The sequence below is a fragment of the Rhea americana genome, unplaced genomic scaffold (genome assembly GCF_003343005.1).
Source record: "Rhea americana isolate MKP2758 unplaced genomic scaffold, rheAme1 scaffold_92, whole genome shotgun sequence".
NCBI lineage: Eukaryota > Metazoa > Chordata > Aves > Rheiformes > Rheidae > Rhea > Rhea americana.
The window spans coordinates 522,280-535,903 of NW_028187111.1; the positions used below are offsets into that span (position 1 = coordinate 522,280).

At 41.8% G+C, this 13,624-nt stretch overlaps 1 protein-coding gene across 4 annotated transcripts in view; it reads right to left on the reverse strand.

Annotated features, from left to right (window-relative positions):
* Positions 1-708: 708 nt before the first annotated feature.
* Positions 709-13,624, reverse strand: part of FAM131B (family with sequence similarity 131 member B) — a 31,676-nt gene continuing 18,760 nt past the window's right edge. For 3 of the 4 annotated variants that reach the window (XM_085324656.1, XM_085324658.1, XM_085324657.1), the window contains exons 2-7: positions 11,748-11,857; positions 10,127-10,162; positions 5,332-5,425; positions 4,537-4,734; positions 4,071-4,214; positions 1,695-3,662 (exon numbers count right to left, since the gene is read on the reverse strand). In XM_085324656.1, coding sequence (XP_085180782.1) covers positions 3,124-3,662; positions 4,071-4,214; positions 4,537-4,734; positions 5,332-5,425; positions 10,127-10,162; positions 11,748-11,857 — 1,121 coding nt within the window. In that variant the 3' untranslated portion in view covers positions 1,695-3,123. Of the gene's footprint in view, positions 1,267-1,694; positions 3,663-4,070; positions 4,215-4,536; positions 4,735-5,331; positions 5,426-10,126; positions 10,163-11,747; positions 11,858-13,624 lie in introns of those variants that run through there. The other variant, XR_014898186.1, reaches the window with a different exon arrangement.

Below are 13,624 nucleotides of genomic sequence, written 5' to 3' on the forward strand. Positions count from 1 at the left end.
GTTTATATAGTGATTATTTTTCAAACCAGGCAGATTTCACAGAGAATGAAATACTATCTACAGGTTTCTAGAGATCAGGTTATGGAATTACACAGCGGGATATAATTCCCTAATCATTCCACAGAATTTAGAAAACCCTAAAGAAAGGTTTTCTCTTGCTGTTCAGTTCTGTAGAATAATCTGTAAGGTTGGGGCGGGAGGGTCAGGCTTTTTCCCATGTAGTATGATGTTTCCCTGTCACTCCCTTGCTTGGAGAAAATGTACATCTTATATACATTGATTATACATCTCAGTAAATGTACCACATGCCCACATTAAAAGAAAAAGAAGCCCTGGACAAGTTGACCCACTCGTCCCAACCCTGTAAACGATATGGAGGGAACTATATTGATTGAAGCTACACTGAAAGTTACCATAAACATCCAGATTGGTCCTGGAGAGGCACATGGGGACAAAATAGTTCAGAGAAAAAAGCAACAAGCCATCCAAACTATCTCCCACAAAGGAACATATCAAATCATTTTTGTTTCCCTGAAGATTTAGGAAAAAAAAAAGACAATAAGAAAAAGTTAACACTTATTCATTTTTCATGTGCTGAGGTGCCCTTGTCATTTGCCCCATCTCCCCTTTCTGGCTAGCTGATTTCTTAAGCCCTGCTCCATGACTAGACCCAAACCAGTTCAGGACATTGAGCTCGCACTGCCCCTGCAAGAACTGTAGGAGATCATCTTCATCAAATCCTCCTGCCTAGAGGAGGTTAGCACCTGAATGTGTAAACATCGTCATTCAGGAGAAGAGCTACCTCCTAAGAAAGATGTAGGCAAGCCCAAGGAAATGGGGGAAAAAAGGTGGTCACAAAAGCTTTTATCTCTTACCTACCCCAAATTATCAGTCTTACTTAAGTCTCCCAAAGGTGTTTTCCTTTCAGGTGCAATGGATAGGAAAGACAGATCCGCTTGAAGTGGAGTTGGCTGGCAAGACTTGGGAGTTCATGATGGAGTTCCCTCTTCATGCAGCTGCATGTATAAGTGATGGAAAGCTGAGTGGGCTAAAATCCTATCTGAGAGTCCCATTCGCACTTCTCATAGTTCCTGGACATAATCTGCTTTGCTTGCCAGGAGCTGTCTGAACTCTTAGCCTTGATGATATTACTTTGGTCACATTTTATTCTCCTCAGATTTTCTTCCTGCAAATATGTTGGGGTCTAAATCTGAATCAAGAAAGGATCATGTATCACTCTCCTGTCATCCAAGCAATGTATCAAGCCTGAAGAGAAGGCAAAGAAGAGACAAACGTATCATGAACAGAACAGAGTAGATAGGAGTTGGAGTAAGTGAAAAAGAGATGCCCTTGGGATACTGTGGCAGTGTTCAGGCAGCTTCCTTTCTCTAGCTTATCTCTGGCACCAGATCTAAACCCATGCTTTGCTGAGGCTTCCTTACAAGTAGTATTGCAATTAAAACTCAGCACCTGTGTAATCTTTGCTGGTTCTGTTCACTCCTGCAGCAAAATCAATAGCCTTATACATTATTTTGTTTGGTTTGATTTTGTTCTCATTTATTTTCTGATGGAAGCTTGAGTGAAGATTTCCTTTCAAAGCCCCTTTCCCCAAAAAGAATGTCTGTAGAAACAAGGCAAGGAGAGTGACCAGACTCCCATTACTCAATGAATCATAAGCCTTTTTAAACAAAACAAAACAAAAAAAAGAACTTGTACAAATAGGGAAACTAAAACCAGCTTTCTCCACTCCTAAAGAAGAAATGGGAGGGAAAAGAAATGAACAAAGTACTGAAGATTATTTACATTGTTTGGAAGGAGGAAAAAAAAAGAAGGAAATATAAAGAGGAAGAAAAAACAAACAGGAGAAGAAAATTTTCTCTCTCACCCCTTTTGCTCCATTTACATTTGACATTGTAGAAGGAGTGGCAGAAATGGGAAAGGTGCAGTATTTCCAATTAGCAATGGCTGGAGCATGGGCCTTTCCCAATATAACTGCTTTGTTAAGAATGCTCACCCAGCAGTATAAAAATGTAAAAAAAAAATAAACAAACAAACAAAAAACCACACAAAACTTCCAAGACAAACTGGAAATTTGTTATCTCATAGCTGTATACACTGTTCCTGGATCTGCTGTCTACTTTCTGGTTCTTAGCGCTGGCAAAGGAAAAGACAGAAGGATACTGCAGCAGCACCAGGATGGACATGTTCTGACATTGTCCACTCCTGCATGAGTCAGCTTTTTATGACTGTCTCTGTAGCTGAAAATGTCCTTTCCACTGGCAGCTAGTGCCCAGCACCAAAAGCACACACCAGTCTTGCCAGATCCTGGGCAGGTAGAAATGTCAAAGGGAGAAACAAATACATAAAAGATTAGAAAGAGGCCAAAGCACGAGTATCTGAAAGCAGGGTTAGATTCGTATCCACATCCATTCCTCCATGCCACAGTAGAGCCATGCCCACAGAGCCACAATATTTGTACTGCAGCACAGCCTGTGTCCACAGAGTGCAGCATTGAGCCTACAATTTCATATCAAGGTGCTATTGCGGATCTGGTTACAGAGCCAGTCCTTCATCTCAGTACAGTCTGTATTGAATACAACCTTATCCTCTGCATCAGCCATGATCACTATACTAGTGCAATCTATATTTGTAAAGCCATATCTTCAGTTTAAACAGTCTATATTCACATATTCTACCAAAGGGGACTGCATCCACGAAGCAACATTTATTCAGCCAAGATGGATCCTAGCCACATAGCCACTCCCCATATCAAGCCTGTCTCATCAGCCACATCCCCAGTACCAGAAGAGTTTGTATCCAGAGTCAAAGCTTTGTATTAAAAAGATTTAGAAATGATTTACCAATCCAGATTTCTCCAAGCACCTCATGTGTGTGGCCCAGAGCAATGAAACTTGGAAATAAATGTCCATGGTGAAGGGGAAGAAGAGATCTTCATTTGTCAATCACTTTCAGATTTTCTTCTTATTTAAAAAATAATTAAATGTCAGGAATGGAAGGTGTGTCTGCTTGGAAGTCCAGGAAGCCAGAGAGAAGAATTCCTGTCATTTCATTCCTCGCCATTCCTTTCTTTGTTTAGCAGTGATGAGAACTTCACAGAAAGCATCAGTTGTTTGTCTCTCCCTCTTCCTCATCAAAGGATTGCACGCCAGAAGAGGTGACATCTGAGACTTTGCGGCTCAGTGCAGCATGCTCCAGCTCCTCCCTAGGAGATAGTGATTCTAGGTCCCGGCACACTGCATCATCCTCCTCTGGAGAGGGCTTCTTGTTTAGGAGAGGAGCCTTCTCCAGCCGCGGGTTCCCTTCATCCTCAACATGGTCCTCCATATAGGTGCTGGACTCAGCCCCACYCCCACCCTGAGCAGTCTGCAAGGGCCACATGTGGACCAGCCCTGTGCTCTGGATGAAGTTCTGCTGCTGTTGCTGCAGCTGTTGCTGCTGAATGAGGCTGCTCTGAATCAAAATGCTTTCCTGAAGGTTTGTCTGGGAGTCATCAAAATTCTGGCCTAAGTAGGAGCCAGTTGCTGGGGAAGCAATGAGGGACTGGTCACTGGTCTCCCAGGCATCAGATGAACCTAAGCAATACATGCCCTGTGAGACATAGGAATGAGGCCAGCTATCATACTGCGTCTGGGCCATGTGCTCTGCAAGAAAAGGAGGGAAACAACACATTGTTAGACACTATCTCTAGGCCAAGCCTTCTCATTCAGAGATAGCTTGGGAGTCTACCCATGGCACTGTATTGTGCAGGGAAGGTAAATCCTTTAGAGAGCAGAAAAGTGAAGAGAAAAGGCAGCTCAAAGCAGTAGATATTATACCCACTACTGACTATGAGAGCTGGTGGCTCTCCTCAGTTGTGCCTAAGCAGCCTGGGCTTTAGAGCCTCTCTGTTAAAGTCAGATTCCTTGAACAGCTCCACAAATAAACGACACATCTGCTAGATCCCAATCACAAAAATAAAGGCTATAATATAAGGGTGGAATGGTGAAAAGCAACATAGCAATAAGAGCAGGACAGAGGTGTTTCAGGATTAATGAGGTGCTGGAGCTTACCTTGGCTCTCCATTAGCTCCTGATAGTTCTCAGAGTAGTTGCCTGCTGGATTATCCTGATTTGAGTTTACACTCACATCCTCACCATCCATTGAGGACCAGGCCATGAGAGTTGCCTCAGAAATAGCGAATTGCTCCATCACTCCTGTGCCAAAGGAGACAGGGAGAGGAAGAAAGGATGTGAGAAGGTCTCCACTTCTTGCTAACTTCTTTAACTTCATCTGCTGGTCACACTGTCCCACCCTAGTCTCAGCAACACCCATCACCCACAGTTGGCTGTCACCCTCTCTACTTTGTATTCTATTGGCAATACTCCAACCACAATCTCTCATCTCTTTTTGTTATTTGAACAACCCCCAGGCTCTCTGAAGTGTGGTTTTTTAATTTTTCAGCACTTAGGTATCTCAAGGATTCTTCTCTGGGACATCCCAGCCAACCCAATCCACATGCAGAAAAGTCAGAGCTACCTGCAAGAAACCGAGCCTCCTTTTCACCGTCACTCAGGTCTGAGTAGGCATCAGCATCTTTGCGTGCCGTCTCATGCGTGTGCTGCTGCTGCTGGCTGTTAGCTTTACCCCAGCCTTGCCATTCAATCATGTGAGCCACGCGGCCTTGGCCCATAGCCGTTGGCTTTGTGACATGGTCCTTCATGCTGCGGGATATCCCTAAGGGGCCAGACATTAGAAAACAAGGAGGGGCTATTACACAGCTCCAGAGTTGTCTGTCACTCTGCTCATCCCTCATCAAAAATGGGATTTTCCCCTCCTTTCCTGCCAGGATTCAGGCTTTGTGCTGGATGTCTCCTGCCTTTCACTGTATCATTCTCCAGGTGAGTTTCTCCAACTTTCTTTCCTTGGATGAGCTCTCAGGAGAAACCCATATGTGAAAGACCTGGAGAATTGATTTTCTTCCTTGCCTACAATCCACTTAGGACAAAGTTGGGCATGAATGGTGAAACTTCGAATTGAATGAACTATGAAATAGAAAATGGGGTTAATCCCAGTACACTGTGAGGGGAAGCAATTGAAGACGTCTCAGCTGCAGTGCACAGTGAAAAGCCAACAGGCGTTCTGCCCTTTGAAGGTGCAACAGCTAAGAGATGTCTGCATCGAGACCATGTTAGTGTGGGTAACTTTAAAACCTAGACAGGGCAAGAGTCAGAATGAAGTAATTAGGAGACCAACAGGCGGAGCAATGGGGAGAGGCACAAAGGCACGTGGAGGGAAGCTGCATAGGATAAACCCAAGTTTTGAGGACCTCACCAGAGAAAGATGATTTAGCCAAAGCCCCAATCCCATAAGCATTGGAGTTGCGTTTCAGCTTGGGGAGGATGGAGGTTGTATCTTCCATGGAGAGCTGAAAAGAGAGAATATGATGAAATATATGAAAGAGGGACGGGATGGACGGAAAAGCTAATGGGAAATAAAGAAGAGAATGAGAAAAGGAAGGGAAYGGAATTGAGAGATCAGTTTAAGGATTTCAGAAGGTAGGTGGAATATGAGGAGCAGAAGCAAGCAACAAGAACATAACAGAAGAAGGAAAAAGCGGAGACAATTTAACCAGGACTGGATACTGTGCAGCTGTGGGACTGGGTGAGGCAAGGTTAAGGGGAGAGGCAGAGGCAGGCTAAGAAAAGCCTCCCTTTCAACTCCACAAATCCTCCATGGACATGCTGCAATGTTCCCAAATCTTTCTTAGAGACATAAGACATAGCTGATGGACAATTAAGGGAGCTTAGAATGGGGAGCTGACAATGTGATAGGTAGGCAAGACACAGTAAAATGGATTATAATACAGATATTAATTTGTTACATACAGAAAACTGATGTTCATTTGCTCTCACATTTTAAAAATCTTAACAAAAATGAGCATGACTGTTTCAGCGATAAGTCCAGTTTTATTCAAGTTCATACAGCTATGAATAAAGAAATCAAGTCCACAGTTCTGATGAATTCTCTTTATTCTCTTCCCTGTGTTCAGTTTCAGTTTCYCTAAATAACAAGGTCAGGGAACTATCAGGAAAGGTAGTAGTCAGAAACATCACCATAAAAACACAGTCCCTCAAGACAAATTCCTTGGGCTACTTCAGAGATGCCAGGCATTGCATTTTAGGCTTCATTTTCACAAGCATTAAAAAAACATTGCTTCTGCTTTTTATTTCAACTTCTCTGAAAGTCAAGACCAGTGTGTTTCACACYGAGTATCAAAAACAAAGATACTCAAAAGCAACGACTATAATTCTGGAAATTTTAAATCCTAACATGAAGCAAATATTTGGTCTACAGGCACAAACCTCATGAAAGATGAGAGGAGCAGTAATTAAGCAGTCTAACAGTTGGATGTAAAGGAAGCCATTACAAAGATATTGAATTGCAAATAATCCCAGTCAGCTGTTGCAGCATGACAGGAGAGTTTCTCTGAAAACTGAGTGTAAATACAGTGGTTGGGGCATTCTATTACTTTGGAGCCAGAAATGTCTGCATGCAAAAAGTGAGCTGAAACAATCAGAAAGCAGGGAAAATGTAGCAGAAAGTGAAAGATGGAGCAGAGAACATAGTCTTCATTCCGTGACAAGCTTCCGTTGGTGATGAAGCTAGTTAACAAAAGCCCATCCATGCCACAACTGGTCATTGCTGCCTAGGCACTGCTGTTCAGCATCCATTCATTTACTTCAAAATAGTCTGGGGGCTATGCTGTGAGGTACATTCTAGAAATAATCCAGAACAGAAAGCAATCTGCAAGAAGCCAATAAGTAGGATTGCAGCCCTGAACTTCAGGAGAGCAGACTTCGGCCTCTTCAGAAAAGTACTTGGAGGAATCCCATGGGTTAAGGCCCTACAAGGAAGGGGGTCCAGGAGAGCTGGTTAATATTCAAGCATCATTTCCTCCAAGCTCAGCAGCAATGCATTCCAAGGAGAAAGAAGTCCAACCAAGGGGGCAGGAGACCTGCATGGACGAACAAGGAGCTCCTGGCAAAACTAAGAAGAAAGTACAAAGAATGTGGAAGAGGCGACAGACCACCTGGGAGGATTTCATGAGCACTGTCAGAGTATGCAGGGGTGTGACAAGGAAGGCTAAGGCCCATTTGGAATTAAATGTGGCAAGGGATGTTAAGGAAAATAAGAACGACTTCTTCCAATACATCAGAAGCAAGAGGAAGACAAGAGAAAATGTGGGCCTGCTGATGAATGGTGTGGGGGCCCTGGTGATGAAGGATCCAGAGAAGGCAGAGTTACTGAATGCCTTCTTTGTTTCAGTCTTCACTGCTAAGGGCAGCCCTCAGAAATACCAGAGCCTGTAGACAAGAGAGCAAGTCTGGAGAAAGGAAGCCTTTCCCTTGGTCGAAGAGGATCGGGTTAGAGATCTTTCAGGCAAACTTGACATTCACAAATCCACAGGCCTTGATGCGATGCACCGATGGGTACTGGGGGAACTGGCAGATGTTGTTGCTAGGCCACTCTCCATCATCCTTGAAAGGTTACAGAGAACTGGAGAGGTGCCTGAAGACTGGAAGAAAGCCAGTGTCACTCCTGTCTTCAAAAAGGGCAAGAAGGAGGTCCCGGAGAACTACGAGCCAGTCAGCCTCACTTCCATCCCTGGAAAGGTGATGGAACAGCTCCTTCTGGATGTCATCTCCAAGCATATGGAGGAAAAGAACGTGATCAGGAGTAGTCAGCATGGATTCACCAAGGGGAAATCATGCTTCACCAATCTGATAGCCTTCTATGATGGAATAATCATAGAAGGCTATCAGGTGTCTATCTTAACTTCAGCAAGGCTTTCGAGACTGTCTCCCATCACATCCGCATAGGCGAGCTCAGAAAGTGCAGGCTAGAGGAGTGGACAGTGAGGTGGATTGAGAACTGGCTGAAAGGCAGAGTTCAGTGGGTTGCGTTCAGGGGTGCAGAGTCCAGTTGGAGGCCTGTAGCTGGTGGTGTCCCCCAGGGCTCAGTACTGGGGCCAGTCCTATTCAACTTATTTATCAGTGACCTGAGTGAAGGGACAGAGTGCCTCCTCAGAAAGTTTGCTGATGATACAAAGCTGGAGGAGTGCCTGGTACTCCAGAAGGCTGTGCTGCCATTCAGAGAGATCTGGACAGCCTGGGGAGTTGGGTGGAGAGGAACCTAATGAGGTTCAACAAGGGCAAGTGCAGAGTCCTGCACGTAGGGAGAAATAACCCCATGCACCAGTACAAGCTGGGGGCTGACCTGCTGGAAAGCAGCTCTGCAGAGAAGGACCAGGGTCAAGGGAGGTGATCTTGCTGCTCTACTCAGCCCTGGTGAGGCCTCATCTCGAGTACTGCATCCAGTTCTGGGCTCCCCAGTACAAGACAGACGTGGAGGTACTGCAGAGAGTCCAGCAAAGGGCTACAAGGATGATCAGAGGGCTGGAGCATCTCTCCTATGAGGAAAGGCTGTGAGAGTTGGGTCTGCTGAGCCTAGAGAAGAGAAGACTAAGGGGAGATCTTATCAATGTCTATTAATACATCAAGGGAGGGTGTCAAGAGGATGGGGCCAAAATCTTTTCAGTAGTGCCGTGCAACAGGACAAGAGGCAACAGGCACAAACTGAAACACAGGAAGTTTCACATGAATATGAGGAAGAACTTCTTTACTGTGAGAGTGACAGAGCAGTGAACCAGGTTGTCCAGAGAGGTTGTGGAGTCTCCTCCTCTGGAGATACTCAAAACCTACCTGGACCCAATCCTGTCTAACATGCTCTAGGTGACCCTATTTGAGCAGGGAGGTTGAACTAGATGATCTCCAGAGGTTCTTTCCAACATCAACCATTCTGTGATTCTGTGAAGAAGGCTGTACCACTACAGAGGTAGAAGTCTATGGTATGAAGGCTCGAATGAATAGAAAGAGAGGGAAATTCATAGGCCAGCTTTGATACCAAAGAAGTTATATGAAATTACACTGATAAAGAGTCACATTGAGAAAAAGCTGTATGGATCTAGAATGAGTTGGAAAATGAGAAACTACAAGTAAGGAAACTGTCTTCTACTAATTTAAGGACATAGGGCTTTCTCTACTTTCAGCTAAACAAAACTAAAGTGAGGAAAAACCTGACAAATTTTCCCTAGACAGTAGCTGCACACACTGTAATATTCCTGCAAAATTTTTTCTCTAACTGAGCCTAGGAACAAGATTGAAAGCCATTTGAGATGTCAACTGTATGAAGGTCAATGAAAAATATAAGTCCTGCTGATAGCCAATGGCTCAAGTGCCATGAACTCAGAAAAGACCAAAAAAAATCACACTCATTTAAAAGTTTTGAAAGCTGCTGGAATTTTAAAATGTTTATACCTCCAAAAATGCAGTTTCTGATCCTGCCTTTCAAAGTAGACAAAACTATCCTCTGGCAATTTACATGAACTGAACATTGTTGAAGAAAAAGCAAAATGATGGTTAGCATCATATGAATTTAAATGAATGCACTTTTTAAGCTTCCAGAGCAAAAAAAGAGTTTGACAGTACTAATATGTAGTGCTCCCTTTTTAGAGTGCTGGTTTGCATTATTAATTAAAAATAAAAACATTTTTATGGCATAGGTATGAAAAGCAACTAGGAATATATTTTATTAAAACGTTTGCTTGCTTCCTCCACTTGTTAACTAAAACACTCTCTGAAGGATGTTAAAACTCCTTTGTTTCTGTACGCAGCTGAATATGAGGGATACATCTCTTCCTAAAGAAGGTCGAATGATGCACTAATTAAAGACTACTAATTGTCAAAAAATGATGGAGAGACATCTTTTTTATCTAGTAGTGCCCAGAAATCTCAAAAAGGGAGCATCAGAAATGACATGCCTTTGCCCTATTAAGATCAAAGGCAATTTAATAATCACTTGCAGATTTAAATCATCACAAAACAGCCAAAAAAGGAGGCAAACAAAAATTCATCAGCATCTCCCGAACTCTAGACCGTGGAGAGAATTTCAGTGGCACTAAAAGCTTTCAGTCATGTTTCCATTCTGGTCTCCATTATATCCAATGGTAGGAAAATCTTCAGCTTCCTATGCTAGAAATTTGAACAGTAGTATGGTGTATACTCACATTAATACCATCCCAGGAAAAATCTGTTCGTGTTTGCTAAAGAAAGAAAAGAACAACATCATGTTAATGTAACCAATAAACAAGCTGCATACTACTATGTATGTTTCTAGTAGTTGATCATAATCAACAGCCATTTATTTAGTTGATAAATTAAAAACTTCTGTCTTTCAAGAGGAGAAATCTGGTGTACTTCCCTGCTATTCATTGTAGTGTCTGTAGGAATCATGGTGTTTGTAGGTATGTAAGGGAATAGGATGATACAGAGAGCAAGAGTGAGGGAGAAACACAAACACCTTTTGGTAGGAGTCCTCTTTACTTACTAACCACTCTTTTTTGCTAAGTACTATCACCCTGGCATGTCTGTGTGGAAGGCACATCTCCTGGGGGTTAGCACAAGGAGGAGCTAGACTACCTGTCTATTTTGAAAATAGAGGGTAACAACTGTAACAACTTACAGAATTGTTTTCTCCCGGAATGATTTTCTCCTGCAGTTTTTCAGGTTGTCCAGTCTGACTCAATTTCCCTTTGCAAACCAGATCCTGTTTCCATACTGACACTACCAATTCAGTGTGCATATCCTTCAACTAGGAGGACTCACCTCTCAACCCGGTTTTGGGATGTGGACACTCAAAAAAATTAAGATGGCTCAATTACAGGTTTAGTATCCATTCACATAAATCAAAAGAGTATTAAGTCCCAATATGAGCACTCTCATTCAGGAGTAAAGAGGCCTTAGTTTATTGTAACTTAATCCTCTGACAGTACCCATACAGTTCAGTAAGGCAGAGTTTATATTCATTGACTTTTAGATCTGAATTTAATTTAACTGAATTTTCCATGCAAGGCTGGGCCCCACATTTTCTTGCAGGGTTTCATGAAACTCCAAGCATTACAGGTCAGAAAGATATTATAAGGAAATAAAATACCTATATATTAACACTTYGTACAGTTACATAAATTGTATGTTATTTGTGAATGTTTTTTGTGAGTTGTTCATGAATTTTGAGTTTCCCAGAAAATTATTGGTTTAAAATAGCTTTGATCTTTTTCCTAATCATGACTGCATACCCTGAAACTTGCAAGATGAAAATTCAGGTATCTAAGACTACAGAAGCTGCAATAATTCAAAACAGGAAATGAATCAGCCTTTGAGATGTTGCATGTAAATCTATTGGCAGACAGTTAACAGTGAATGGATCCCTAAAAATCAAAATGGAGACAAATGGATTTCTTCAGAAGATTGTAATACTGTGCTGCATAAGCTGGGAGAACCAGAGTGCTGGACATTTCAGTGAATCCAATATTCAAGGAGTACAGACMTAAAGGCTTGTCAGAACTGCCCCATTTTTAACATGTTCTGGTCTACCTCACTTGTGAGAGGTTATAAATAAAGAGTCTTTCAGAAACTCTTTCTCAGTTTGACTATTTTGAAGTGAGTGACTCCATTCAATTCAATGCAAGCCAACTTTCCAAATATGATCATCTGATCTTTGGGTACACACTGACTTTCTGGTCCTCTGCCAGATGATGCCCTAGTGATGTATAATGCTCATTTCTGAACTTCAAGAGAATCAAAACTTTCCAATTTCCCTGTGTAAACAGGTACAGGACAGGTACTCACCTCAGTGGAAGGTCGATGGAAGCTGCTGCCATGAAGTGAACTGGTGCTGTCCATATTGATTTGGTCCACATCTTTCAGTCCTTTCCAGTCTACTGCAATGACCTCATTTCCTATAGAAACATACCTAGTCATGTTTCTCAATGTCACTACAATGTGTTTTACCAGTCTTGAGCCAGGTCAGCTCAGTATATTGGGGAATCCCTGAGTTTAAGGCTGCAATGGCCAGCTGGAACATTTAATCACACCTTCCATATATCATCAGCTATTACATTTCACCCTATTATCTTCATGTTGAGACCAGTCATCTGTGTTCTTCTCAAGCATAATGCATGCTTGGCTAAAGCATAACTTCAAGAAGAAAAGCATCTAGTCATGGTATGTGATTGAAAGAAAATCACTTCTTTTGATATCCTATTCCAAGATTAAATCACCATCACTTAAAAAGGCATTTCTTCTTTCTAATTTGAATTGGTCTGGCATCAGCTTACAGCTGCTGGTCCTTGCTTTGCCTTCCTCAGCAAGATTAAAGAGATTTTTATACCTGTCATTACATTTCAGGGAAGTTATTCATACATTTGCTTTCCTTCTTGAGAAACTAAACAGACTGAGATCTTTCAGGTTCTCACGAGAGYGCATTTTTCTACTTCCCTTAATAAATCTATGTCTCTTTTTAAAAGGCATCTCAAATTTGTCAGTTCTATAAAATGCAGACATAAGAATGTACATGGTACTGCAGGACTTCTCTCACTCATTGTGTCAACAAAGTTAAAAATCACTTACTGCTTCTGATCACATTAACCCATTCTGGTATAACCTTATAGGATATACTCACATGTTTTTCAAATATATACTCAGTTGTTTGTTCAATGTGATTCCCTAAGCACTTCTCACAGCTTTCTGGGATTGTCATCCATTCAAAAGCAGTCTATACTGTTTGGTTTTAGATGCATTTTAATAAAAAGTAGAGGATCAAATACAATTAAATACTAGCAACATAAAATAAAAGTGATAAAAAATGAATTAAAAAAAAAATTACATAAGAATAAATTTTAAAACAAGTAGAACGAAATGCAAAGTAACAGTCATTAAATAAAGTCAGCCAAGTAACAGGGACTCCCCTGTAGGACTGCTCTCTCTAGATAACTATTTACTATGCCTTCAGCTCCTGTGTCACCTCAGACTTTGTTAAAAGTGATTTAATGTCTAATTCTATGTCATGGAGGAAAAAGTTGTATTGTACCTAAATTCAGTATCAGTAACGATCACCTATTAACAAGTAATTCCTGGGATCAAATGAGCAATCACCAGTCCATTTGATATAAATGCTATTGAATGCATATGGTGCCATTTTCATCGGCTTTTAGCTTTTTTATTTGTTCTTTTTAGGAAATTTCATCTCCTCAATTATTTTGAAATCCTCTTGCTTGTTCTAACAATTCTGGCACACTTAGACCTGCTCATCACTACACTTTCAGTGGAGATCTTCTGACAGGCAAAAGATGCTGCACAACATTCAGCCCTACAGAGGCATGCAGGAGACACACAGGAGTGGCAATTCTGAGGCACTCATCAGCTAGATTTCAAAAGCAGAAAACCAAATTGATGTTAAAAAGGCTAAACATGGTAAGCTGAAAGCCAGCAGAAAGCAAATGCTATCTGATTTGATGTCCATCACACCTCGTTGTCTCCTCATTCTCTGCTATGCAAAAAGATCTCACTTTCTGGGAGAATCAGGGCATATTTTCCCCTTCACACTTGAAATATGTTTTCTGTTCATCAGGATAATTGGAACTGAGTGTTTTAATAGCATCCCCCATATGCTTCTGACTAAGCTGAGTAGAAGTGCAGGTAATTCAGGGACCTTTCTTAAAAAAAAA